General features: G+C 38.3%; 1 protein-coding gene across 1 annotated transcript; it reads right to left on the reverse strand.

Moving 5' to 3' along the window:
• Positions 1-1,639: 1,639 nt before the first annotated feature.
• On the reverse strand, positions 1,640-27,032 carry UTP6 (UTP6, small subunit (SSU) processome component, homolog (yeast)). Its single transcript, XM_012648353.1, has 19 exons — positions 26,802-27,032; positions 24,924-25,008; positions 21,898-21,939; positions 21,573-21,665; positions 20,241-20,288; positions 19,731-19,794; positions 17,828-17,946; positions 14,422-14,499; positions 13,566-13,647; positions 12,546-12,627; positions 11,478-11,662; positions 10,857-10,936; positions 10,386-10,463; positions 7,994-8,173; positions 6,953-7,033; positions 6,651-6,760; positions 5,066-5,132; positions 2,830-2,902; positions 1,640-1,892 (listed from the first exon to the last, which is right to left on the reverse strand). The coding sequence occupies exons 1-19, from the start codon at positions 26,891-26,893 to the stop codon at positions 1,735-1,737; spliced, it is 1,797 nt and encodes a 598-aa protein (XP_012503807.1). The 5' UTR covers positions 26,894-27,032; the 3' UTR covers positions 1,640-1,734.

The following is a 27,032-nucleotide window of genomic DNA, read 5'->3' on the forward strand; positions in this document are numbered from 1 at the left end:
CCACATACAAGAATGTGATGACCCCAGAGTGACCCACCTTCACAGCTTTAAGTAGTCCACCACTATCCTCTTTGCTCCCCACCCTATGTGCAACATGTATCTCTTTTGTAAAATAAAAAAGCCACATAAGATTTAGAAACTTAAACTTCCCAGGACTTAAGGGAAAGGGAAAAAAGTAATATTTTTTCTTATCTTAAAACAAATGAAAAGCAGAGTACAAAAGCTCAAAATAAAAATGTCCTAAAACAGACTCTAATATTCATAGAAATGTAATATATAATAAAGGTAGCATCAAAAATCAGCAGGGAGGAAAATGGCCAAATAGTGTTGGAAAAATTCATTAACTGCTTGGGGGAAAAAAACTGAGTTGTACTTAGCAAGAGGAAGGGCTTTCAAAGCATTTTAAAAACAACAGACATCACACACAAAAAAAATACCTCTGGGTGTCAAAAACTGCCACAAAAAATCTGGGGCCAAACAAAATATTCTTAATATATAAAAAATCTTATAAATTAGTAAGGAAAAAGTTTTTAAAATAGTCTAAGAATGTGAAAAGACAAGAGAAACACAAAAACACATTAACTTTACTAACATCAAAGACATGCATGCTAAAACAATGATACAGTACTTTTCACCTATTAAAATGGTAAAATAAAAAATACAATACCCAATGCAGGCAAGGGCTGACACTTACATAAATCACTTGAAAGGGGGAACAAATTAGAGAAGAAATTAAAGAAGGAACAATAGATATAAATATTATCTAAAAGTTATATCCGTTGGTCCAGTAATTCCACTGTCAGATGTCAATGCTAACACTTCTCTGCTCATCAGTCCCAGAGACAAAAGACACTTTTAAATGGTCTTAACCTTCTTAAAGGCCAACTTTTCTCCCAATACCCAGAAACTCCTTTTCTGCTGCTCCAACCAGCTCTCTCTCAGAGCATCCAGCTCTGTTTTTTTAACTCCTCCCTCCCTCCCCAAAGGTCTCCCTTCTTTCTTGCACATAATGGACACTCAAATATTTCTTGAATAAATCAATGAGTAAATAATAATAATAGTATAAATCCAATTCTGATAAAGGAAATCAAATTACTGAGTTTAACTCTAGATGGATTACAGGATGCTTTTACTTTCCTCTCTACACTATTCTATTTCCTCCGTATTTTCTAGAACAAATGAATACCATGTATACTTCTATAATATGGAGAGAACAAACACACAAAACTGTACTTTGTCCTCCACTTGAACTGGCTCTTAGGTCTAGATTAGATATACTCATGCTTGACCTGGGATAATAAATGAAGCTCAGCTGTATGATTTCCATATATTCTAGAAAACATTTAGGACCTATAGTACATCTGGCATCAACACGCAGCCATTAAATCAATTCTCCTTTCTGGAATTAAAGATTAATGTGTTAACACAAAATCAATGCACGTCTCAAAACCAAACAGCCATCTTATCTGCCATCTCTGAGCAAATTACAGATTTGATTCATAATACAAATCTGGGCTGGGCACAGTGGCTCATGCCTGTAATCCCAGCACTTTGGGAGGCTGGGGCGAGAGGATCACTTGAGCCCAAGATTTCGAGGTTGCAGTGACCTATGATCATGCCACTGCCCTCTACCCTGGGCAACAGAGCAAGACCCTGTCACAAAAAAAAAAAAAATATAAATCTGCCTAGAGGGCTTGCAACACTATTTCACAAAGCTGGTTGTATTCTTCCTCTTCACAAATGGCCAGTTTGATGCATAGCATGTTTAGCTACAAACACCTCTGCTGACTCTCCCTGCAACATTCTCATGGCTCGCCAATAGATCTGTCCGCAGTTTTCAGGTCTACCAAGGATGTGGTTCACTTCTTCTCTGATGTAATCCAACCAAAGATCTTTAAAAAGAACCAAAAAAATTACTGTCAATGTACAATTAGACAAGTGACAAGGCTTTATTAGGCAAATTTATTTAATACCAATTCAACTTAATTTCTAAGAAACTTAACTTACTGGTATTTCCCTAAGCACAGACAGTCTCTGTTATTTAATGAACTCAAATACTAAACTTTTTAAAGAGGAAAGATTTTTTTTTTTAATAAAAGATTTACCATTACCATGCACATGGGGAGAATCACATAGTGATTATTCCAAGAGGGAAGATTCTGATGAGTTTCTTTCAAGGCAAAATTGACTTCAACAAGTTCATTGTAAACTGTTACCATGCTTAATAAAATTTGCTTGGGTTAGCAAAAATGACACATCCATTCACTTCACCAGGAAAAGTTGTCTGTTGAAAACCAGTGGGAGCCAGTATATTTTTTTATATGTGAGTTTATTAACTATAAATATCAGCTATATATATGAGTTCATAAATAAAGCCCCAGACTTCACGACATACCCACAAGTATGTTGTACAAGTCCTACAAATGAGGGTAACGCAGTGCTAGCCAATGATGACGAATGCCAATTAGCACCCCACCTTTACCCCTTTGTTATAGCTCCCATTCCTTTTTGTTATGACCTACATTATTAACTTTTTCCTTACATTTTTTTCAGAGAACCAAGCCAAGCAAATCTTTCTCTAATCCAAAGTTCTTAATAAGACAACCTATGGACTCTTGGGCTTGTGAACTTAAAATTATGGCAAAATTATGTGTTCAAGTATTTATGTACAACACAAAGGAGGCGGCAAAGTCAGGATTCAAATTTTATTCTAAAAAAGGGCCATGAGGCAAAAAAAAAAAAAAAAAAGCTAAGAAACACCGTTTGAACTATAGTAATTGGTCACTGCACATGCAAACACTCATGTGTCTATAAGCGAAGTCTACTTACCAGAATTTACAGATCCAAACTCTCTCAAAGCCCTCTCATAATATTCTCTTATATTTGTCATCTTGCAGGATTCCTAACAAAAAATAATCAGACAATCTTCCCTCAAAAGCCTATTTTATAATGTCATAAACTCATTTCAACCATATTGTTAAGCAGCTACAATCTGTTAGGTATCCGAAGGGGAAGGTGGGTTAGGGTTTAAGATGACTACAGCCTGGCTCTCAACCTGTCCAGAAAAAGGTCAAATGCACTATTTACCAAAGTGAAGTAAAAAACACAAAAACACTTTGCTCTGGTAGGATGGAGAAAAGCCTAATTAGAAAAAGTAGGGGAACATGGGCAGCTTCACAGAAAACATAATATTTGATAGCCTTGAGGGATGCGTAGGATTTAAATTTTTTTTTTGAACGGAGAAGGTTATGCTCTCTTGGCTAAGGATTTCTACCTTTTCGGTATCTGGGCTCTGGCACATACTAGTTATATCTACCTTAAAACTTCTTTTATCAAGGCAAAGTCTAAATAAATACTAGTTGTACAACCTTCAGCAAGTTTTTTAAACTCTCTGACCTTAAACATTTCCTCACCTGTAAAACAAGGGTAATAACTTAGCACAACTACAAGTATTAAACTAAAATGTTAATTATGCACCTACACAATATTTGTAACTAACTCTACAATCAATAACCGCTAATTCTTTTTTTTCTTTTTTTTTTTTTGAGACAAAGTCTGCCTCTGTTGCCCGGGCTAGAGTGCCATGGCATCAGTCTAGCTCACGGCAACCTCAAACTCCTGGGCTCAAGCAGTCCTCCTGCGTCAGCCTCCTGAGTATCTGGGACTACAGGCACATGCCACCCCGGCTAATTTTTCTATTTTTAGTAGAGACAGGATCTCACTCTTGCTCAGGCTGGTCTCAAAGTCCTGACCTCAAGCGATCCTCCTGCCTCGACCTCCCAGACAAGACAGCTAGGATTACAAGTGTGAGCCACCACACCTGGCCTAATTCTTTACCTCTATTTTTTTTTTTTAACGTATTCTTTGTTTCCTTTTCAAAGTAGATTAACATCTTCAGTTTAAAAATCCTTTTGTATAGTAAAATGACTATTTTCTCATTCATATTTCCCTTCACTGAGATTGTATATTACAGAAAGTCAATTTAACCTCATTTTTACATATGCATGAAAAACAGAATCATACTTTGTTAAGGGCTCATAATGTTCATGGCACTATGCAAAGTCCTTTCTATCCAGTATCCCATTTAGCCTTACAACTCTCACACTCTACACAACAGTATGACCTCCTTTATAGATGAGGCTGCAAGGCTTAGAAGTGACTTGCCCAAAGCACGTAACTATCATGTTACTAATCCAAAACCTGACTATCAAACATTATGCTATACTATTTCCTTACTGTAAGACTACAACAGATGCTTGACTCACACCATGACTGAAACCATGAAAAACAGTTCAACCTCACTAGCAATTTTTAAAAATTCAAGTAAAAATAATAAACAACAATCAGAATATCAAAATAAAAGAGAAAAAGCAAAACTGAATACTTGGAGAATCAATGAGGAAATAGATATACTGGTATATCTGACTGACCCCTTTGCTATAATTTCCATTCCTTTTTATTATGACCTACCATTATTAACTTTTTTTTTTTAACAAATAAGTATAATTCTTTTGGCACACTATCTGGCAATACATAAAGAACCAAAAATAAATTAGTACTCCCAGTCCTTGAAATGTATCTCAAAAAAAATCCCTCCCCAAAAAAAAGCTACATTAACAAAATGTCTGTAGCTCTGTTCTCAGGATCAAAAACTGGAAACAACCTATGTGTAATCAAATAGTTACAAAAACTACAGGTTTAGGAATAATAATACAACCATTAAAAATATTATTTATATCATATCACACTGAATTATTAATCTTTTTCCCCATAATGCATGTGTATAAATTATGTAAAAATATAGCAACATGTTTACAAAATGTTAAAAAAAAAACACAGAGCCAACCTCCCTCCCCCTCCCAATATGGCACATAAGTCAGAAATCAGTACAAAACAGGGTGCCAGGTCAGGTGTGGTGGCTTATGCCTGTAATCCTAGCACTTTGGGAGGCCAAGGCAGGAGACTGCTTGAGCACTTGAGGTCAGGAGCTTATAAAAACATTGCCACAAATTAGTAACCACTAACCCATTTTCCCAGATAAGAAATGCTTAAACAGAACACTTACTTGTTCCTTTTCAATCTGAATCATTTTCCTGAAAAAATCGACAGAAAATGGACGGCTTTCCTGTAAACTAAAAAAGAAAGGGGAGATGTCATCTTCCACAATGACAGAAAGCCTCTTACATCTCATTAATACAAATACCCAGGCCAGTGCCTCCATGACATGTTTAATGAAGACTTATCTACAACTCAATGGAAGGATCTGACCTCACGGCCACTCAGATAACTCAATGAACACTTTCAACCAGTAATGACTTACTGTTTACCATCAATAAACTCTTCCCTACCCAGTTTTCTTACTGCACTCTTCTTTCTCACTTCTAAGGTCTTAAGTTCTCTTGACTGCATCTCAGTCTTTTTGGTGACCAATAATTCCATTTCTAAGAATATATTATAAAGAAATAATTTCCAGGCTGGGCGCGGTGGCTCACGCCTGTAATCCTAGCACTCTGGGAGGCCGAGGCGGGTGGATCGCTCAAGGTCAGGAGTTCGAGACCAGTCTGAGCAAGAGCGAGACCCCGTCTCTACTAAAAATAGAAAGAAATTATCTGGACAACTAAAAATACATATACAGAAAAAATTAGCCGGGCATGGTGGCGCATGCCTGTAGTCCCAGCTACTCGGGAGGCTGAGGCAGGAGGATCACTTGAGCCCAGGAGTTTGAGGTTGCTGTGAGCTAGGCTGACGCCATGGCACTCTAGCCCAGGCAACACAGTGAGACTCTGTCTCACAAAAAAAAAAAAAATAATTTCCAATAATGGATAAAAAATATTTATGCAGAAATTTTCATCAAAGCAGCATTACTGTCACCAAATAAATTATGGCACATCCACAGGGTGGTGTATCATTCAACTATTTTTAATAAATGATGTTTATGAAGAATTTTTACAGAAAGGAAAAGAGGCCAGTCTAATATTTATCAATAAAAGTGGTATACAAAATTGAGATTACAGTATAATCTCAACTATACAAATTTTAAAATGATATATTAACAGTGGTTTTTCTCTTAAGGATGGGATTACAATGAAATATTTAGTTATCTTTCCCCCCACCCCAATAAGTATGAACTGCTTTTATTGTTCAAAAAAAAGAAACAGGAAAAAAATTACCTTTTAAAAAATAAATAAATAAAAAGAAGGGTTTCGCTATGTTGCCCAGGCTAGACTTGAACTCCTAGGCTCAAGCAATCCTCCCACTTCAGTCTCTCCAATAGCTGGGATTACAGGTGCCAGACTTTGAAAAATTACTTCTTGAAAAAAGTCTCTTTCCAGCCTGGGCAATATCGTGAGACCTTTCTCTACAAAAAATTTCAAAAAATTAGGCAGGCATGGTGGCATGCACCTGTTGTTCCAGCTACTTGGGAGACTGAGGCAGGAAGATCACCTGAGCCCAAGAGTTCAAGGTTACAGTGAGGTATGATCACACCACTGCACCCAAGCCTAAGCAACAGAGCAAGACCCTGCCTTAAAAAAAAAAAAAAAAAAAAGAGAAAGCCTCTTGGATTACCTCATCAGACAGAAACAACCTGGGTATGAGGGGGTGAGCATGGGGTGGAGAGACCAGTAACAACTATGAACATTTGTGAGTACCTTTTAAATACAGCTCTGGCCTTTTTGTAGCCACCACTTCGATAAGCCCAATCCAGGTACCTATCCTTCAGGGTTACTGAGTCAGCACCTCTGACAGCTAAGATAGCTTTCTACAATTTAAAAGAAAAAAAAAAACAAGCAATGTGAAGAAATTTATAGATACAAAAACAAATTTTCCTAGAACCACCGAGGCCACTCAACAGTGCTTCAGGAGCACTGCTGATGAAACAACCCTAGAGACAGCCAACCACTCAACCCACCTGCCCACTGCCCACACAGCACCTACAACAGGGAGCCTATACCTTAAAGACCGCCTCAGTGTCTTCCGGGCTTTCTGTACCCTCACTCCACTCTGCCCAAGAAATCCACAAGGGCAGACAAACCTGCTTATAATAAAAAAAAAAAGGTTAGAAAACAGCATATAACAAAATATCACAGGTACCTCATAAAGTTGTAAAACACTATGTATTAATAAAAAAATTATTAGAAAATGTCAGCTTAGTGCTATATTCTGAAAACTGATCATTATAAAGGCATGTTTCTCCTAAAATAATCCGTATGTAAACTATAGATTCATTCCTACTCTGTCCTCATCAGGACAGAATTCTCATTGCCCAGCAGGAATGACTTATCAAAACACAGACAGCCTTCTGACCGAGTCACCCAGAGCAACATTCTCCTGTGAATTTTAGTTCGCTTCTGTTGGGAAATACTGCCTATACTTATAACATTATCAATTATCTTTTATTTAATTAAGCAATTAACAGCCCATAGCTAGTCAGACCCACAGCTACCCAGGTCATGTCTCTGCTGTCTAGGACCTGCAACACAAGCACTTCCCTCATGTCCCAGAGGCATACACAAACAAGCAGCAAAATCAGTTTTTTTCCCCACTTTATCTTCTACATTTTTCCTATAAAATAAAGATCCACAGTAAAGCTTTACAATTTAGACCTTTAAACTCTAAGGTTTACAAACATATTTAGTTTAAAAGTTGTGCTTATGTTCACTTCTGGATGCAAGTGAAAATAACACTCCGTTAGTATTTCTCACTTGTAAAATAGCTAAACAGAATAGAAAGTTTTATATAATTCAGTCAATTTTCAAATAAAGGGTTAAAAATTAGCTTTTCAATGGCATGCTACACATTCTAAGAGATGTAAAAAAATAAATAATTGTTTTTAATTTAAATTCTACTCTTGACCCTTGAACCATCACCATTTAATAACAAATGCCACTCTAGGGTTGGCTTTCATCAGACAAGGATATTCCAAATGAGCTTTGGCTGAAGTCTTAGAAGATTTCCCCAAAAGAAGGAAATACAAAAGATGCAATTCACAGACCTGGGGGTTCAGGTGCACAAATGCTTCTTCAAAATGCATGGCTATGTCAGGGCTCTCTGAGTTAATCAGCATCTGCAGCTTCTTCTGCCACATTGTTGCAGAGTCTCTAAACAATTCAGTCCCAGCTACTGCCACCTCCAGAGCGTCCCTGAAGTAGTTATAGTGTGACAACAACTCAATCTAGATAAGACAAAGGATCATTGGAAAATTAATTACTGAAACCTAAATTATCTATGTAAATCGTAATTAGACATTTGAGGCAATAATTTCAACACAGCCTTTCCACTAAAGCTTTTACCATGGTTGCTAAACAGGCACAAAGTGAACAATTTGAAATTCCTCCTCCTTTCTGTGTTCCTATCCACAAGGGCTATTTAAAAACAGGGAAGACAAGAGGCTGAGGCAGGAGGATCACTTGAGGACAGGATTTCGAGGCCACAATGCACTATGATTATGCCTGTGAAAAAACCACTGCACTCAGTCTGGACAACACAGTGAGATCTCAATTCCAAAAATTTTTTTTTTTTTTTTTGAGACAGACTCTTGCTTTGTTGCCCAGGCTAGAGTTGAGTGCCATGGCGTCAGCCTAGCTCACAGCAACCTCAAACTCTTGGGCTCAAGCAATCCTTCTGCCTCAGCCTCCCGAGTAGCTGGGACTACAGGCATGCGCCACCATGCCCAGCTAATTTTTTCTATATATATATTTTTTCAGTTGTCCAGATCATTTCTTTCTATTTTTTAGTAAAGACGGGGTCTCGCTCTTGCTCAGGCTGGTCTCGAACTCCTGACCTTGAGCGATCCACCCGTCTCGCCCTCCCAGAGTGTTAGGATTACAGGCGCAAGCCACCGCGCCCGGCCCCCAAAAAATTTTTTTTAATTTGAATCTTTCTTACATGCTAAGGAAGTCTTAAGCTAAGACTTAAGAAGGAAAGGCATTAGTCAGGTAAAAGTGAAGTCCCCAGGAAAAGAGAAGGCTCTCCCAACCAGCATGTGCAAGAGGCTAAGGATGAGAGACAGGTTGGATATGAAAGGAAATCCAAGTTCAGAATGGCTGGAGGGTAGGATGCAAACTGAAGAATTGGAAGATGAAGCTGGAAATACAGTTAAGGAGTTTGAGCAGCTTTATCCCAAGGACAATGGAAAGCCACAGAACAATCTGAAAATTTTAAAAGATCATTCTGTGGAGAATAATCTGGAGAAGAGATGGATATATAATCAGCTAAGTGTTTAAGTTAGTGCAGTTAGTGGCAGTAGGCTGATAGACTCTCATTAAAGGTAAGGTCACCAAATGAGTAATGAGGTGGTGTGCTTATTAGGAAGGGCAACATCAGAGATTTGAGGAGTACAGGGTATCTGACGTAGCCAGAGTGGTGAACATGCAAAAGAAAGATAATACTGGAAAGAGAGGAAGACGGCCAAGGCAATACTCAAGGCCCATATGAATTTACAGGGTGTGACTGACTGGCCAGCATTCAATAACTCAAAAGCAAGGGCAGCTGAAATCATCCAGGCCTGGGGTTTTCCCAGACAGATGCCATAATGGGAGAAGGGAATCTCAGCCTTGGTGTAATAATACAGTAGGCTACTATACAGCAAGTGCATTATGTAAATATATGTAAAGAGTATGGAGAAAATGTTAATGTAAAAACAGGAGAACATAATACAAAATAACAAGACATTAACTGCAATTACATAAAAATGATATGGACAAAAGAGGCAAGAGTTATACAAAGTACTCAACAAAGATTTTTGTTCTTTTTTCCCCAATAAAGGTATTTAAATGCATTAACACATACACTATCTCACATAATGCTCTCAACAACTTTGCAAGTTGATTTAAAAAAAAAAAAGGTCACTATTTTAAAATCGAGTAAACAACGTCAGAAAAGTTCATCGGTCTGTCCAAGTCACCTAGACATTAAGTGGCAAAACCTGGTCTAGAACTGTGTATTCCCACAGCACATTATTCTGGTCTCTGTAACAATCTTTACCACAGAGTACAGATGGTTCAATATGCCTCTTACTACAATGTCAGCTTCTGAAACACACAAACACACCTAATTTGTCTTTAATGTATCAATGGTTAATCTGGGCTAGGCACATGTTCAGGAAAGGGATGTTCAGTAAAAGAGGAATGAGTAGACAAATAAAATAAACCCAAATTGTGAATCTTTGTTCCAAGTGTTTTTCACTATTGCTCTCTTTAATAGTATGGATTTCATGTTTAGCACACACCAAATACTGGCAGCCAAATGTAAACGCTCTTTACATATCAAACTTCCAAATGGCCATAAAACTATTAATATATGTATTTAAAACACATGACTCTGGCACAAAACAACCGGAATAAAGTATATATAGCTGGCAGGGAATGTATTCCCTACGTCCTTACCCATTGCTTGTAATGCAATTCTGGCAGAAACTTGAGTTCATGTGCCCTCCTGAATACAGTCATGGTTCTTTGCAGCCTCTGAAAACAGAAAAATCCCTCAGTTCATTACAAAGATCCCAGCAGGGTCCTTTGGCCTCGACATGAACAAAAGTAGTTTTGCATTTTCAGAGAATTTAAAGAAGGGACTGAGTTGCCCCTGCATAGTGTTTCACTTATGAATAGATGTACTGGGCAGCTGCACCAAACAGAGCCCAGAAAGAAGACAGTTCCTCCTAATCTGGTAACCAGTAACCTCGTGGCAAATCAGTCTCAAACCTTCAGAATGACAGGTCGCCCAGAAGGAAAGAGAGTGGTTAAGCATTAAGTGCTTAGAAGTTGTCTCAGACCCCAAAAGAGCTGTGCTGCTTTTCTTCTTTCAGAAGAAAGTCACTTTCTAGTCAGCCATTGTGACCGTGTAACCTAAGTGCTTACCTTCCCTCTGAGGAACCCATTACTTGTCTTCTTAGCAAATCTTTCTAAGCAAAAGTTCATGTAACACTTCCACATGGCCCCTAGAAAAGTCAGAAAGATTATGTTGACCAGATCACCAATTCTCTTAGTTCAACAATCATCATGTAACTTTTCTTCAAAGGGAAAACTCCTCTGAAGAGGAGTATAAATTAGCCTGATGAAAAACAGTGTTATTCTGATTATAGCCAAACACCTCAAATACTGGGGAAAAACAAAGGAGTAATGGTGTAAATATAAAAATCCAGGTTATATATCCCCTCAGTCTTTATTTTCTAATATTACAAAATAAAAATTCAATCTCTACCAAAAGATAATTAAAGAATAATAGTTTTTAAATCTTCTGAATTATTTCCTAAGTATCATTTGCCCCAAATAAATGACTATAAATACGACTATTGGGGAAGGTCATAGAAGCGCCACCTTTCACAATCAGAGAAAGAACAAGTGGGAAAGCCAGGTACATTGTAAACTGTACTCCAAAGAGGTTCCTGATGTTGATTTTGATAACTGGAACAGGAAGTTCATTTTCACACTCATGGATACTATTACTTCTATATCACACGATGATTTGGTGAAGTTCACCTGTTGGCAGAGTCTCCACTGCCTCTTCATACACGGCATAGCATCTCTCCTCCCTCCGGCCCAACTCCACTGATTTGGCTCGCTTAGTCATAGGCGGCTCTTCTCCTGGCTGTGACTCTATTTCTAATTCTCGCCTTGCCACATAATCCCAAGTGAGAGGATCATCTGGGTGTAGAGCCTGAAGGCTGAAAAATACAGCTTACTGGTATCTACCCTACAAAAAGAAACTAACTCACAATATCAAACAGATCCTCATATAAGTGGTGAGTAAAAAAAGAAAAGAAAGACTATCAGACAGTTCTCTATGCTCTAAAAATGTACACAGGACATCCCTTTAACAACTGCAGTACCATAAGAGCCATTTCCCAACAGGCTCTCCAGAATATCTTCACTCACTGTATAAACTGTGTCAATGCATCAGAGCTGTCACACATTTATTGAGTTTGTTTCAAACATCATTCACAAACTAACTTTTCAGTTACCTCTCAAAGTCAAATCAGCAGTTACCTGTGACAACACAAGCCTCCATGAGTCCTGGAGAACCTTATTATATCTGGGCTCTTGATTTTCTATAATAGAGGCAGAGAAAAAGCACACCTACTCCTCTACTGAAACCCTGTAGGTATCCAAAGAATAAATTGATCCATGTTCTATCAAAGTAACGGGTATTACCTAAGAATGGAAATACCCACAAGGTAGGCTACAAATAATTCTTAAACCATATAATCAGACATTACAGAATAAAATTACCTGCAGCACTCAACTATAAATATCTATGAGTAAAACTCTCATTTTATGAACAAAAGGTCAGCCAAGCAAGATTTAGATTTTTATATAAGCCTTAGATATATTTGTTAATGAATAAAGATAAACTATTTCCCAAAGGAAGCAAATAACTTCTTCGGAGACATACTCTTTTAATTTAGTATGATACAATGGTCCTAAAACTTAGCTTTTCCTTCAGGAATTTAGTGTGGTATCTTCTTTCCCCCCTACTAAACATCCAACCTCAAACCCTTACCACAAGATCAGAAATAGATATATTCACCTTTCTACTATTTTACTTACTCATCATAAATTTCTTTTTGGAGATCTTTGGCAAACTCAAATAGCTGTGCAATTGAAAGCAGTGACAGGTGAAATTCCACACCTAAATTTAAAAAGCAGGGGAGGAGAGGTTCATTGTCAATAAGACTTTTAAGAATCTCTTTACTCTAAAAGTACTATTTTCTTAGTACTGTACTTAATTTTTTTTTTCAATTGAGAAATGGGGGCCAGGCACGGTGGCTCACGCCTGTAATCCTAGCACTCTGGGAGGCCAAGGTGGGAGGATCACTCGAGGTCAGGAGTTCGAGATCAGCTTGAACAAGAGCGAGACCTCGCCTCTACAAAAAATAGAAAAACTAGCCAGGCGTGGTGGCACATGCCTGTCATCCCAGCTACCCAGAAGGCTAGGGCAGGAGGATCATTTAAGCTCAGGAGTTTGAGACGAGCCTAAACAAGAGCAAGACCCCATCTCTACTAAAAATAGAAAAATTAGCCAGGCGTGGTGGCATGCACCTGTAGTCCCAGCTACTCAGAAGGCTAGGGCAGGAGGATCACTTGAGCCCAGGAGTCTGAGGTTGCAGTGAGCTAAGCTGACGCCACGGCACTCTACTCAGGGCAACAGAGTAAGAGTCTGCTTCAAAAAAAAAAAAAAAAAACGAGAGAGAGAAATGGGAAAAAATAGAAAAAAACAAAGTCACCCCACAGTCCCCCTATACAAGCAAAGCCATTATTAATATTCTGGAGTATTCATAAGGTAACAGACTAAATCATGTATTTCTTTCAATTCCCCATGAGTTAAGTACTCAATAAGAACTTACTGAAATGTTCAATTATAGCTGAGGAGAAATAACCCTCTTCTGAAAGAAAGAGGACACTATTCCTATAGAATTTTACATACATTCTAATGGAAAATTTCAAAATAAGCTAAAGGTGTTCCTCATTATGAAAAGAATGTTTCACTTCCCTACCAAAAATAAATGTTCGTACTCAAAGAACACTGAAAATTAAACAAAAATAAATAAATGTTCAAAAGATACCTACCTTTAATTACGCTTACAGAATTTTTGTAGACAATCCGTGCCAACTCGCCCTGAAGGATTTCTTCAGAATAATCAAGATTCTCCTAGCGTGTCATATTAAATATAACTCAACAGTAGTGTCAGTAAGTATAAAGAGCACCAAGATGAAAACTAACAGTCCTAGACTACCTATGCCACACAACCTCTGGCAAATCACCTCTCTCTCTGGGCCAGTTCCCTCACATGTAAAATGTGCAGCTTGAACAAGATCACTGATCTTGAACTGTGTTCTCTCAGGCTGTTGTAGTAGTGGCAAGATCACATGGCTTAAGGCCTCACTCTCCATTTAGACCACAAGACGTCAGGTTTTACATGTCTTATTTGCCCTTCTATATATTTTCTTTGAATAAGAAAAGTTCTGAGATAGAAAACCACAATAACAGACAATAGTAAAGTTCCTTTTTTAGCACTAATATTCTAAATCTTCTTTAAAATTATTGTCACATTAAAAATCATATAAAAAGGGAAAGGAGGCTAGGAACCACACATTTCACAACTTTTCTCAAGTTCCTTCAACCCATTAATAAATCACTGAGACCATACAGTGTTAAAGAATAGCATTTGGCCATTCTACAGTAGTAATTTTGAGGACCACTTTGATTAGTCCAAATACCTGTTTTTAAAGCACAAAACTTCATTTCTATTACTAAGCTTATTTATTTAATTAAATCAACACTAGACTCCCATCTTAAAGCTGCAAGATGTGACATTAAATTGAAAAGAAAAATCTATTTCAAAAAGATTTTCTCTTCCTCCTAAGCAGGCTCAAAACACCATATATTAATAAGTTACAATACAATCAATACGTAGGACCTTACCACATCCATGTTGGCTTTTTCGAATTCTTGCTTTTCCTTCCTCAGTTTTTCAACATGCATCAGCTCCATTCTAAAGTACTACAGAAAGGAAATAATAAACTGGAAATCTTTAGAGATGCTTTTTTTAAAAATTAGAAATATGGAAGATGCCTTTTTTACCCATAAATATGGGATCTGGAAGAGTCTGGGGGTATTATATTTTATTTTGCTATGAAACCAGCTGACACCAACAAGGTATGATAAAAATGGTATTATTTTATGCTCTTTTGACAAGCAATTTAGACATATGAATTAAAAACTTTGAAAGTGTTTGTGTCCTCAGTCATCACTTCATGAAACTGTAAATTCGAGTCCGAAGTTGGTGAAGAGAAGCAACACACATGCTATGATGTCCTTAATACAGCTGATAAGTATACAAGCTTGTCATCTAACAGTGAAGGTTATTGCAAGCGATTTTATTTATGACCTTATCCATGTATCTCAGAAGTGTCAACAAAGGCCAAATGGGAAATCTGGACTTCTAACCCCATCTAGCAGTAAAGAGGCAAAGCAGTATCCAAGGAGGTATACTAAACAGAAGAATCTCATAAAATTATAGCGAAAATGTCTAAGACTCAACAGAAAATCACTTACCATACCAAGAACCAAGAAAATCTCACCTTGACTAAGAAAAGACAATCAAGAGACACCAACATCAAGATGATACAGATGTTACAATAATCTGACAAGGATTTTAAATCAGCCATCATAAAAATGCTTTACAAAAAGACAAAAGAGAAAAACCAAATTCTTGTGAGGATGCAGAAAAAAGGAAAATCTCATATACTGTTGGTAGGAATGTAAACTAGTACAGCCAATATGGAAAACAGTATGGAGTTTTCTCAAAAAACTATAAATAGAACTCCCATATGATCTAGCAACCCCACTACTGGGCATTTATCCAAAGGAAAGAAAATCATCATAGTGGAGATATTTGCACCTCCATGTTTATTGCAACACTGCTCACAATAGCCAAGATATGGAATCAACCAAGGTGTCCACCAGATGAATGGATAAAGAGAGTGCAGTATAACATACACAATATAACAGTATTTGGCCATAAAAAATGAAACCCTGTCATTCATGGCAACATGGATAGAACTGGAAGGCATTATATTAAGTGAAATAAGTAGGAACAGAAAGTTAACCATCATATATTCTCATTCTTATGTGAAAGCTAAAAAAAAAGTTGATCTCATAGAAGTAAAAAGTAGAACAGAGTACACCAGAGACTGGGAAGGGTGGGCAGAAGTGGGGGATAGGGAGGGATCTGTTAAAGGATATAAAATTACAGCTAGATAGCAGGAATAAGTTTTAATGTTCTATGTCACTGTAGGACTATAGTTAACAATAATACATAGTTTGAAATAGCTAGGAGGATACTGAATGTTCCCAACAAGAAGCAGTGACAGAAATTTTAGAACTAAAAAACACAATAACTGAAATAAAAGAACTGAGCAAGTGGACCTAAGAACAGAATGCAGACAAGAGAGGAAAAAAAGTGAAACTTAAAATCAAACAATAGGCTGGGCTTGGAGGCTCACACCAATAATCCCAGCCCTCTGGGAGACCAAAGCAGGAGGACTGCTTGAGACCAGGAGTCGAGACCAGCCTGAGCAAGAACAAGACCTCATCTCTACAAAAAATAAAAAATTAGCCAGGCATGGTGGCATGTGCCTGGCTACTGGGAAGGCTGAGGCAGGAGGGTGACTTGAGCCCAGAAGTTTGAGGTTGCAGTGAGCTATAATGGCGCCACTGCACTCTATCCTGGATGACAGAACAAAACTCTGCCTCAAAAAAAAAAGAAATAAAACCTATGTTTCAAATTTCTATAACATGCATAAAAGTTATCTCTTGAGCAATTGTGAAAACTAAACAAACAAAAAAAGAAACAATATGCATAAAAGTATGGGTGATAAGATTATGAGTATTTTTTTCTATACTCAAAAATAAAAGTTCTTGGGGTGAGGAGGGGATGGGTATATACAAACATAATGAGTGCGATGCGCACCATCGGGGATGGACACACTTGAAGCTCTGATGGGGAGGGCCGGGGGTTACAAGGGCAATGTAACCTAAACATTTGTACCCCCATAATATGCAGAAATAAAAATAAATAAATAAAAGTTCTTTTCATAAAACTATTTCCTCTGAATTATTTATGATAAATAAATTCTAGTATCTTTTGTTAAGAACAGGCAATAAATCCATTTCTGCTTTGGTAAATACAAGTATGGAAATTTATGAAGGGCTCCAAAAAACATATAAATAACAATACCACACAATAACCCTCTAACAGTGGGGAGGAATGATTCTTATAAACCTTCTCGATAAAAATTAATAAAGGTGACAAAGGAATGTCTAACAGAATGTAAAAAGAAGGGAAACAATACAAAGCTACAATATGAAAACATCATTAAATTACTTACAAGACCAGAAATACAATTGAGACAGCTATAAAACCTATGAAGACCTATATCTTTTCCCCCTCATCACATACGCTTAATTTTCATTTGAGGACTAAATAGCAGTTTCTCCCTTAGCTCAACAAATGCGTCCCAAAAGGGTGCAGTTTCCAACAATACATCATTTCTAGCATTTAGGGTGTTTTTAAAACAAAATCTTGGCCATCAATGTGCTAGAGCACCCTCCAAGAGAGTTAAGTGCGCCAAAAAATTCAGGAAGTACTATCTATCTATCTCAAGAAAGAGACAAAAAGAAAAAAGAACCTGGAGAAAAGAGGAACAGAAGTCAAAAGAAGGCAGAAGAGAGAAGGGGACCCAAGGGGAAAAAAACTAAGAACAACAAAGACATAAAGAGACAAACTGGGCCAGGGGTGGTGGATCCTGATTGTAATCCTAGCACTTTGGGAGGCTGAGACTTGAGCTCAGAGGTTTAAGACCAGCCTGAACAAGAGCAAGACCCCATCTCTACTAAGAATAGGAAAATTAGCCAGGCATGGTGGTGCATGCCTATAGTCCCAGCTACTCAGGAATCTGAGGCAGGAGAATCACTTGAGCCCAGGAGTTTGAGGCTGCAGTGAGCTACGATGATACCACTGCACTCTACCCGGGGCAACAGAGCAAGAGACTCTGTCTCAAAAAAAAGAAGCTGTAACTGGCCCCCTCCGCCGGAGTCTAGTTCCCTATCCCTCCCCAGGTGGGGATTCCAACCTCTCACTAACCCAGAAGCTGCATAATGTCAACACCTACTATTGGCCAAGAAATATAAAGATGCTTCTTCTCTCCTTCCCCTCCATTTATCCCTGGCCTCCGTAAATTAAAGTCTTTTCAACTTAATAAAGAATATATGTCTCCAGAGGACTAAACTTAGACATCACTCTCTCATCCTACGGGCACACACTCACTTCTTGATAAAGTTTCGGGCACTCTGGATGAAAGCGCAAACCCCGAAGAAACAGCTGCCTTGCACTTTCTGAAGACAATCGATCCTCCATTTCCCATTTGGCAGCCATAATCCAAAAAGCTATAAATGAAAAAAAAATCAAGACTTCATTTCAATAAATTAATCAAGTCAGGTAAGAAAAGACCAATGCTCCAATTTTACTACTCAAAAGATTTTTTTTTTTTTGAGACAGGGTCTCATTGTGTTGTCCAGGCTGGAGTGTAGAGGCATGATCATAGCTCACTGCAGCATCAAACTCCTGGGCTCAAGTGATCCTCCTGTGCCAGCCTCCCAAGCAGCTAAGATTACAGGCACGTCTCACTACATCTGGCTCATTTTTTTTATTTTTATTTTTGTTAGAGATGGGATCTCACTATGTTGCCCAAGCTAGTCTCAAACTCCTGGCCTCAAGTGATCCTCCCACCTCAGCCTTCCAAAGTGCTGGGATTACTTAAAGAATCTGTGTTAAAAACCTTACCAAAAGGGGAAGGGGATGGACAGAGGGAGTTTCTAACTACAAAATTTTGTTGCTTTATTTAAAATTGGAAAGAATATCCAGACACAAATTGGTAAATGCTAACATACGTTCAATTTGGATGATGGGTACGTAAGTGCCTGTTGTTATATTTCATCAGAGCTAAGGATAACATTATAATAAGTCAAATACATATTTTAAAGGTGTAAAAATCCCAGAAAAAACACTTGGGAGGCTGAAGAGGGAGCATCACTGAGCCCAGGAGTTTAAGGCTTCAGTAACTATGATTGTGCCACTGTATTCCAGCCTGGGCAACAGAGCAAGACTCTGTCTCTAACAACAACAACAAAAAAGCCAGAAAAAAATGTGCATGTTAGAATCAATGAAATAAAAATCATGTTTTGCTCTTTTCTCTATATTTAGAATAATTCATAATTTTTCTAAAAACCCTTTGTCCTTCTACATGGGAAATTAACCCCACGTTAATATTCTAGTTATTTCCCTACAAACTTAATAGAAGTCAGCTATCTTACTAAGCAAGATTGCATTTGGTAAAAATGATGCATGGTTGGTAACCACATCTGGACCACGACCAGGAATGGTGGCAAGCTGTTACTTTGGGTTTTCCTGAGCATGTGATTCCTGAAATTGAGCATGGACATTTCCAGATCTTTAGAAGCCATGCCCAGCTGTGCTCATCCATAGAACTTCTAAGCCAGAGTGGCTCCCCTACCCACTCATGTGATCTCGTCCCCTCACACCTGAACTGTCACCTTGTGAACCAGAGACTGGCCTCCAAACTGCTAAGAGTACTCTGCTGAAGAAACACACCTAATGCTGTACAGTTGTATTCTTCTGAATAAACTGGTGCCAAATGTAGCCTATTTGAGTCTTGTGTAGCATAAAATATCTGGTTAAGCCTAATATCCGGAGAATAGGTACTGAAGCACCTCCACTATAAAATATACCATTCATACATTATTCACAACAAAAGACTTTCTCTTACAAAACATGAGTACCTGCTCTATGCCAGTATTCTTTTAAAATTTATATTAATATCTTCCCCTTTAAGTTTTTAAAATCCCTCAAATTTGACTGCCGCCAAATAAGATGTCCCTCAAAGGACTCAAAAGTTTCTTTTATCATCAGTTGAAAAGAAATATAGTCCTTCTTGCCTGTGGATACAATAAACTAGCACAGTAACTAAAGTACACAGTAGGTAGGCAAGAACCAAGAGACAGCTATTCAGGAACAAAAACTACTGAGGCCAACTGTCTAAGCACAAGTCCTCAAAATAATTTCTCTTAAGTTCATCATGAAAAATTCCAATTAGCTTGAGTCTAAATATTAATAAAATATAGAAAAAGAACTGACAAGGATTTCACTATACCTGGCTTGTTGGAATGAATGGCCAACATGGCAGAGAATATCTTGCTAAGTTGAGTTTTGGTACCCTGTAAAAGAGAAAGAAATATTTCTACTTCCTGCACAGACAAATCACTGCTATTACTCTTAAAGGATTATGTACTGTACCCTCACCAACTGTAAAATCCAATGGGGCAAGATCTGCTATTGCTAGGGACATATCGATAAATACAGACACACTCGTAGTTTTCCTCTCTCTAAACCACTACACATAAACATTCTCAATATCTAAAAATAATTTCAACTTTACTGAACAAATATGCATAAAAATTATTTTCTTTTCATCTGACACAGAAGCCATTTAGATAATCACTCAGATGTACAAATGTTACACTGAAGTTCAGCCTTCGTGGGTTCTTTTCCCATTTATTAATCCTACACCTTTGGGAAAAACATGGAGCTCAGTGATCAAGTATGAAGCTCAAAAGGCAAACTGACAGAAAATAGAAAAGGAGCAAGACATGGCTGTACTTACCCATTTCTTACAGAAAACTACGTAGGTTAGCCAAAGTTGAACATCATCCTGCAAGAAAAGCAATGTAGTAAGCTGCCTGAATTTGCCCTTTATATATAATACACCTTTGCACGGAGCACTCTGGGAGGCCAAGGTGGGAGGATCACTTGAGGTCAGGAGTTCGAGACCAGCCTGAGCAAGAGCGAAACACCGTCTCTACTAAAAAGCAGGAAGAAATTAGCTGGACAACTAAAAATACATAAAAAAAATCAGTCGGGCATGGTGGCACATGCCTGTAGTCCCAACTACTTGGGAGGCTGAGGCAGAGGACTGCTTAAGCCCAGGAGTTTGAGGTTGCTGTGAGCTAGGCTGATGCCACGGCACTATAGCTCAGGCAACAGAGAGAGACTCTTGTCTCCAAAAAAAAAAAAAAAAATACACCTTTGCACTAATTAATTTTTTAAAACCGGAGGTAGATTTCAGAAGTTCCAATGTTACCACACCCCTCAGCCTACTATGTTCTTTCTCTTAACCATGATAATTCAATCTCTCCCTGCCTCCCATCCACCATGTTCCAAGATAAAATTTATTGTTTATTCAATTTGCTCAATGCAGATCTTAAGTGGTCTCAATCAGGGGTAGCAACACAAAATTTGTCATTCCCAAGAATCTAAAGTACTTCCTATGTAATAATAATACATCCAATCCCAAAGCCAAACTTTGAAGAAAATCAAGTTACTGAGGTACTTCCCCTACCTAACCATTTATCTACCACCTCTAAGTCTTCGGTGTACTTTGTATCAAACACACTGTTTTCAGCACCATCCTCACAGAGTAACTATATGGTAATGAGATCAATGTTCTTACTCGTTTGTTAAGTGGTTCAAAAAAAGTTTCCAGCAATGATACCATCATTAAAATAAGTATTGAGGGCCAGGTGAGATGGCTCATGCCTGTAATCCTAGCACTCTGGGAATCCGAGGCAGGAGGATCACTTGAGGCCAGGAGTTCCAGACCTGCCTGAGCAAGAGTGAGACCTCGTCTCTACAAAAAATACAAAACGTAGTCAGGCATGATGGTACATGCCTGTTGTCCCCGCTGTCCAGAAGGCTGGGGCAGGCAGATAACTTGAGCCCAGGAGTTTGAGGTTTCAGTCAGCTATGAAGATGTCACTACACTCTATCCCGGGTGACAGAGCAAGACTCTGTCTCAATAAATAAATAAATAAATAAAACAAGATAAAGTAAGTATTGAGACACCCAAGAATATAAAAAATGCATTAGAATATCCAACTCACAATATGCATAGTATATACCTTCACCTCTTAAAGTTAAGGATGCTCTGATCACTTACTTTCCACTTTGCTGAAGCACGTCGGAAGACACTTTGTACCCGGTGTACAATAGGATTCTCAATCTCATCCTTCTTAAATGAATATCCAATGCGCTAAAAGGGGACGTAGAAAACGAAGCCTCAGTTTAATCACATTTCTCCAAAAGCGGCATTCCTACTCAATCATTTAACAGTACTGATAAAGCAAATAACTGCAAATATCCATTATGGACACAACACCATTCAGTTTATCAACAACACTGTCTCCCAAACACAAGTTCCAGCTATACAGTCACACTGCTTAATTCCGTATTTTTTCCCAACTTCTAGAAAATCTTCTACTTACTGCTCTTCTTTTCTGGATCAGCTCCAAAAGATTAATTTCATACTATGGAAAAAAAATACAAAAAAATACAAACAAGAAAAAATTATAACCTTTTAAATATACAAAATATATTCAGTTAAAATCATAAAGTAGAAATCAAGAATATAAAACAGAAGATAATCTGCTATCAATAAGCATAATTTACAATAAATGTCTAAAATTCACTGAAAATTGACCTTTTATCTATAAAATACACAGCCATTAACAAGCCTGTAATTGCGTGCTTCATTTAAAAATTGTTTTATGAAGTATTTCAAGCACACAGAACACCCCATGTAGCTACCATACAGCTACATCAAAGCCTACATATATTTTACTGTATTTGCTTCAAATCTTTTTTAGAAATAAAACATTTCCAATAAAGGTGAAGCCTCCTATGTATCCATCTCTGATCTTCCTCTCCAGAAGTAGCAATTATACTGACTTCATTACCATTCCCATGTATGATTTTGCACTTCAATGCTGTCTTCAATATTTTTAGATTTTACATAAATGGTATCATGCTACACTCATCACTCCGTATTTTCACTCAACATTATTCCCTATTAAACAGGGAATTCAAGTTCATTCATTTTAACTGCTATTTTTCATTGTATGCATGTGCAATTTACCTATCCCCAGCTCCTGCTGATGTACATTTGTTTCCAATTTTTCTTTATCACAAAAAGTTGTAATTAATAATCGTATACATATCCTCTTGTAAATATAAGCAGGAACTTTCTCCAGGGCGTACCCCATGCCTACCATAAATATGTGATCTCCTCAAGGCACTAATTTTTGTCTGCTTAAATTTATTCCTGTACCCCACTGGACTGGATCAGTGTCATACACATAGTAGGCACTCATTAATTTTCTGTGTGAAGGAATGAAATTCCTGGGTCATAGGGTACATTCATTGTCTAACTTCATGGGATACCACCAAATTACTTCCCAAAGTGTTTGTACCAATTCTGTACTGATAATGTCAGCCTTTAAAATACTTGCTAGTATGATGGATATAAAGCAGTACTATGCCCTGGTTTTAATCTATATTTACCAGATTGCTGATGAGGCTGACATCTTCTCACAGGTTTAAATACGAATGATGTTTCCCCCTTTGTGAATTGTATGTTTGTATGATTTAGTGATTTTTCTTCCCAGTTGTTTGTCATTTTCTTCTTGATTTGTAGTTCTTTATATATGTGTACGTATGTAGTTGTAACTATACATGCTGCAAATATTTTCTCCCATTTTGTGGCTTGCCTCTTCACATTTGCGGTGTCTTTTTTGCACAAAAATTTGCATGTTTAACACAAATCAATCTGATCATAGTCTGTGCTTTCAGCCTTATTTAAAGAAATCTTTCACTATGTGAAGTCATTCTTTTATAGTTTTTGCAAAAGATTTAAAGTTTTTCCCCACAATAAGCTTTTCAATTCAACAGGAATTTGTTTTTGTGCGTTACATGAGGAAAGAAACTAATTTTATTTTTTCAGTGTGGATAAGCAGAACCTCACTGATTTAAAACACCACTTGTGTCTCACAGCATGTTCATGGCTGTATGCAGGTAAGGGGGTATATAAGTAAGACAGTCAAAGAGAGCGTGTGTGTGTAGTTTTTAATCTACTTACTTCGGTTACACTCTCTAAAACAAAACAAATTAACAGGTAGCTCTTCAAACATTTAAGAGTGAAATCATTTGCCACTTTTCAAGTTTCCTTAAGGTTAAACATCTCTAATTCTTTCAATGAATCCTCCCACAACAAGGCTTCCATCCTCGCTGCCCTCCAGCTAACCTCTCAGTGTCCTTAAAATGTAGTCTCAAGGCCGAGCTTAATGGCTCATGCCTGTAATCCCAGCACTTTCGGACACCGAGACAGGAGGATTGCTTGAGCGTTGTCAACAGTTTGAAAACAGGGTGAGCAAGAACAAGACCCCATCTCTACTAAAAATAGAAAAATTAGCCAGACTTCGTGGCCCGCACCTGTAGTCCCAGCTACTTGGGAGGCTGAAGCAAGAGGATGGCTTGAGCCCAGGAGTTTAAGGCTGCAGTGAGTTATGATGATGCCACTGCACTCTACATGGGGTGATAGAGCAAGACTGTCTCCAAAAAAAAAAAAAAGTAGTCTTACGCCTAATACAATGCTCCAGAGGGGGACTGGTAAGTGCAAAACCCTTTTTTCAAACCAAGATCTTCCGAATACCTACCATTTTCAATGTCCTCTGCTCAACTAATTTACCTGACACTCTACTTTTGTTAACATACTTAGATTGTACTTTGACATAATATGCCCTTGGCCCATTTTGAGTTAGCAATCTATTACAAGCCCTAGGATCTCTTTCAAAAACAAGATTTTTAGCCAAGTCTCGTGTACCATTTATTCAGCTCAAAACTTCTAGTCTTGGTAAACATTTCATCTTGTTAATTGGTTCTTTCTGAATCCCGATTCTGCCACCCAATGTATTAGTTATTCCCTCCCTAAAATTGGTCTGGTATGTATAATATCTTCCTCAATCAAACCTTCTATCCATTTAGAAGATGAAAGAATCTTGCAGCATACCTCTTTCCAAGCTGACAGATTTACAGACATACAAGTGTTAACTTTCCAACAATATGTTATCGTCAAATTCACACTCCTCTATCTTGCCCACCAAGAGGCAAATTTCTTGCTGAAATCTGATACACACTGTGTCTCTGGCAACCTCTGATCTACTAACTCAACAGAAAGAAAAAAAAAAAAAAGAGAAAAGGGGTGGGCAAGGGGAGAGGGAAGAGATGTGGGGAGGGGGGAAGAGAGGGGGAGGTAGAGAAAGAAAAGTTCAATTTGGCAAGGCCTAAAGTCTCAGTGGAGCAATGCTACTCTCAATGATCACCTCTACTCCAGTTCAAAAACATCTGTCTAATCAACAATTCTGGAATTTTGAAGAAAACTGATGTTAAGCTCATCATTCTATAACTGATTCAAAATTTGTGAGGGGATTAAAAAGCAATGAAACTATTCACTTACTTGAACATAATTGATAAAGTCATCCTTTAAAAGGGCTCTTCGCCGCATTCTGTATTCTAGATGGGAAGCCTTCTTAACGATAGCCCTGAGGAGAAAGCCATTTTAACCATAACACTTGAAAAGATCAAAAGTTGAATAACTTTGGGTTTTTTTAAGTTTATTTTGAATATATTTAAAACACATACTTGCCAAAACATAATTCCCAAACACAATTAACTTTCATAAGCGAGTATTCTCTTAACATGATTACTTCTGTGTTCTTAAGGCATCAGGATACACTGTTAAATTTTCAGGAAAATCATCTTAATCAATTGCCAGGACCACTGATGATCCCACCGCCAAAGCCAATTATGTAAAGTATTTTACATTATTTTATGTATGGTATAAGTAAAAGATTTCTTTTCCTCCAAATTCAGGTCACTTAGGTTTTAATAATCAAATCTCTTTCCTAGGTTGGTCCGAGTGCAGTGGTGTTTACAACTAATTGATCACAACCAGTTACAGATTCCTTTGCTCCTTCTCCAATCCCACTGCTTCACTTGACCAGCCTTTACAAAAAAAAAAATCTTTTTCCTTAATTCCTCTTATTTCTGAGTTTTCAACATGTAAATTAAAAAAAAAAAAAAAATCTAGGGCTGGGCTTGGTGGCCCACACCTGTAATCCTAACACTTAAGGAAGCCAAGGCGGGAGGACTGCTTGAGGTCAGGAGTTCAAGACCATCCTGAGCAAGAGGGAAACCCGTCTCTACAAACAAAATAGAAAAATTAGCAGGGCATGGTGGTGCACACCTGTAGTCCCAACTATGCGAGAGGCTGGGGCAGGAGGATCACTTGAGCCCAGGAGTTTGAGGCGGCAGTGAGCTATGATGACACCACTGTACTCTAGTCCAGGTGACAGATCGAGACTGTCTCAGAAAAGAAAAAGAAAAAAAACTAAATTCTAACTAAAAAGGTTATTGCTACAAAGGACTTACGGGAGAATATTCAGCGTCCTTAGCTAAGCAGTGAGCACACAACATGTGTGTATTAGGAGAATTTAATGCAAGATGTGCAAGATAATTGTCTTCAGTAATGGTAAGAATAACATTTACTGAGCACTAAGAGTCCACACTGCTATGTTCTGTGTTTCATTAACAAATGTTGAGACTTCCATAGTCACATTACTGCATTCACAGTCACTGCTAAAAGAAGAAATAGTCACAGAAAACTAAAAAAACTATCAAACACACATAATTTCTTTTTTTTTTTTTTTTGAGACGGGGTCTTGGTATGTTGCCCAGACCAGACTGGAAGTCCTGGGCTCAAGTGATCCTCCCGCCCCAGCCTCCAAAGTAGCTGGAACTACAGGAGCACGCACCGTGCCCGAAAACGTAATTAATTTTTAACAAATTACTGAATGCCTACTCTGTGCCGGTCGCTGTGGCTAGGCTCTGGGGTAGCATATGAAACCGAATTAAATGGTTCCCAACGTCGAACCTGGTTCAGGAAGACTTATCCACTCCCCTGGGGCTCCCACAGCACTCGCATCTTTACAACAGTACGCTATAATCACAATGTTTAAAATGTCTGCCTCTCACACCAAACGCAATGCCCGGTTAGCTTCTCACGGGCAGGGATCCTGCTCTTATCTCCTTTTATAGCCGCCAAGACCTGACTCCATAAAGAGCGGTATGTTTGGTGATAAACAGACGGAAGGATCACCTTGTAATACGTGAGAATTAATTCTGGGAATCACCGAAACCCGGCAATGGGCTTCCGCCACGTCAGGAGAAATAAAACGCAACACCAGTGTCCCCACCCCTCCCCCCGCCACACGCCCCCAGACTCCCCTCAGCCCGCCTCAGCTCTTCCTCTTCCCCTCCCCCAACCCCCTCTCACTTAATTTCCAAGCGACTGAACAGTCCAGTGCGCTCCAGCTGTTCCAATTCGGGGATTCGATCTTCTAGGCGTTCCTGAATTATCTCCGCCATGAGGTCCGCACTCTACAACGTCGCAAGCAGCGCCTCAACAGCGAACACGCGCAGCAAGGCTCCCACCTCCTCGTGCAGACACCCAGCCCTAGTGCTCGCACGCACTGACGTAGCAGGCTCCCTAGGTCCCGCCTTTTCC

The sequence above is a fragment of the Propithecus coquereli genome, unplaced genomic scaffold, assembly GCF_000956105.1.
Source record: "Propithecus coquereli isolate 6110/MARCELLA unplaced genomic scaffold, Pcoq_1.0 Scaffold281, whole genome shotgun sequence".
In the NCBI taxonomy this organism is placed as follows: Eukaryota; Metazoa; Chordata; class Mammalia; order Primates; family Indriidae; genus Propithecus; species Propithecus coquereli.

Coding starts and splice junctions, on each gene's coding strand:
- UTP6 (XM_012648353.1), bottom strand. CDS start 26,893: ATGGCGGAGATAATTCAGGAACGCCTAGAAGATCGAATCCCCGAATTG. Junction 21,940..24,923: donor ACTTTATCAATTATGTTCAA/GTAAGTGAATAG, acceptor TTTTTTCCATAG/TATGAAATTAATCTTTTGGA. Junction 13,648..14,421: donor AAAAAGCCAACATGGATGTG/GTAAGGTCCTAC, acceptor ATGACACGCTAG/GAGAATCTTGATTATTCTGA.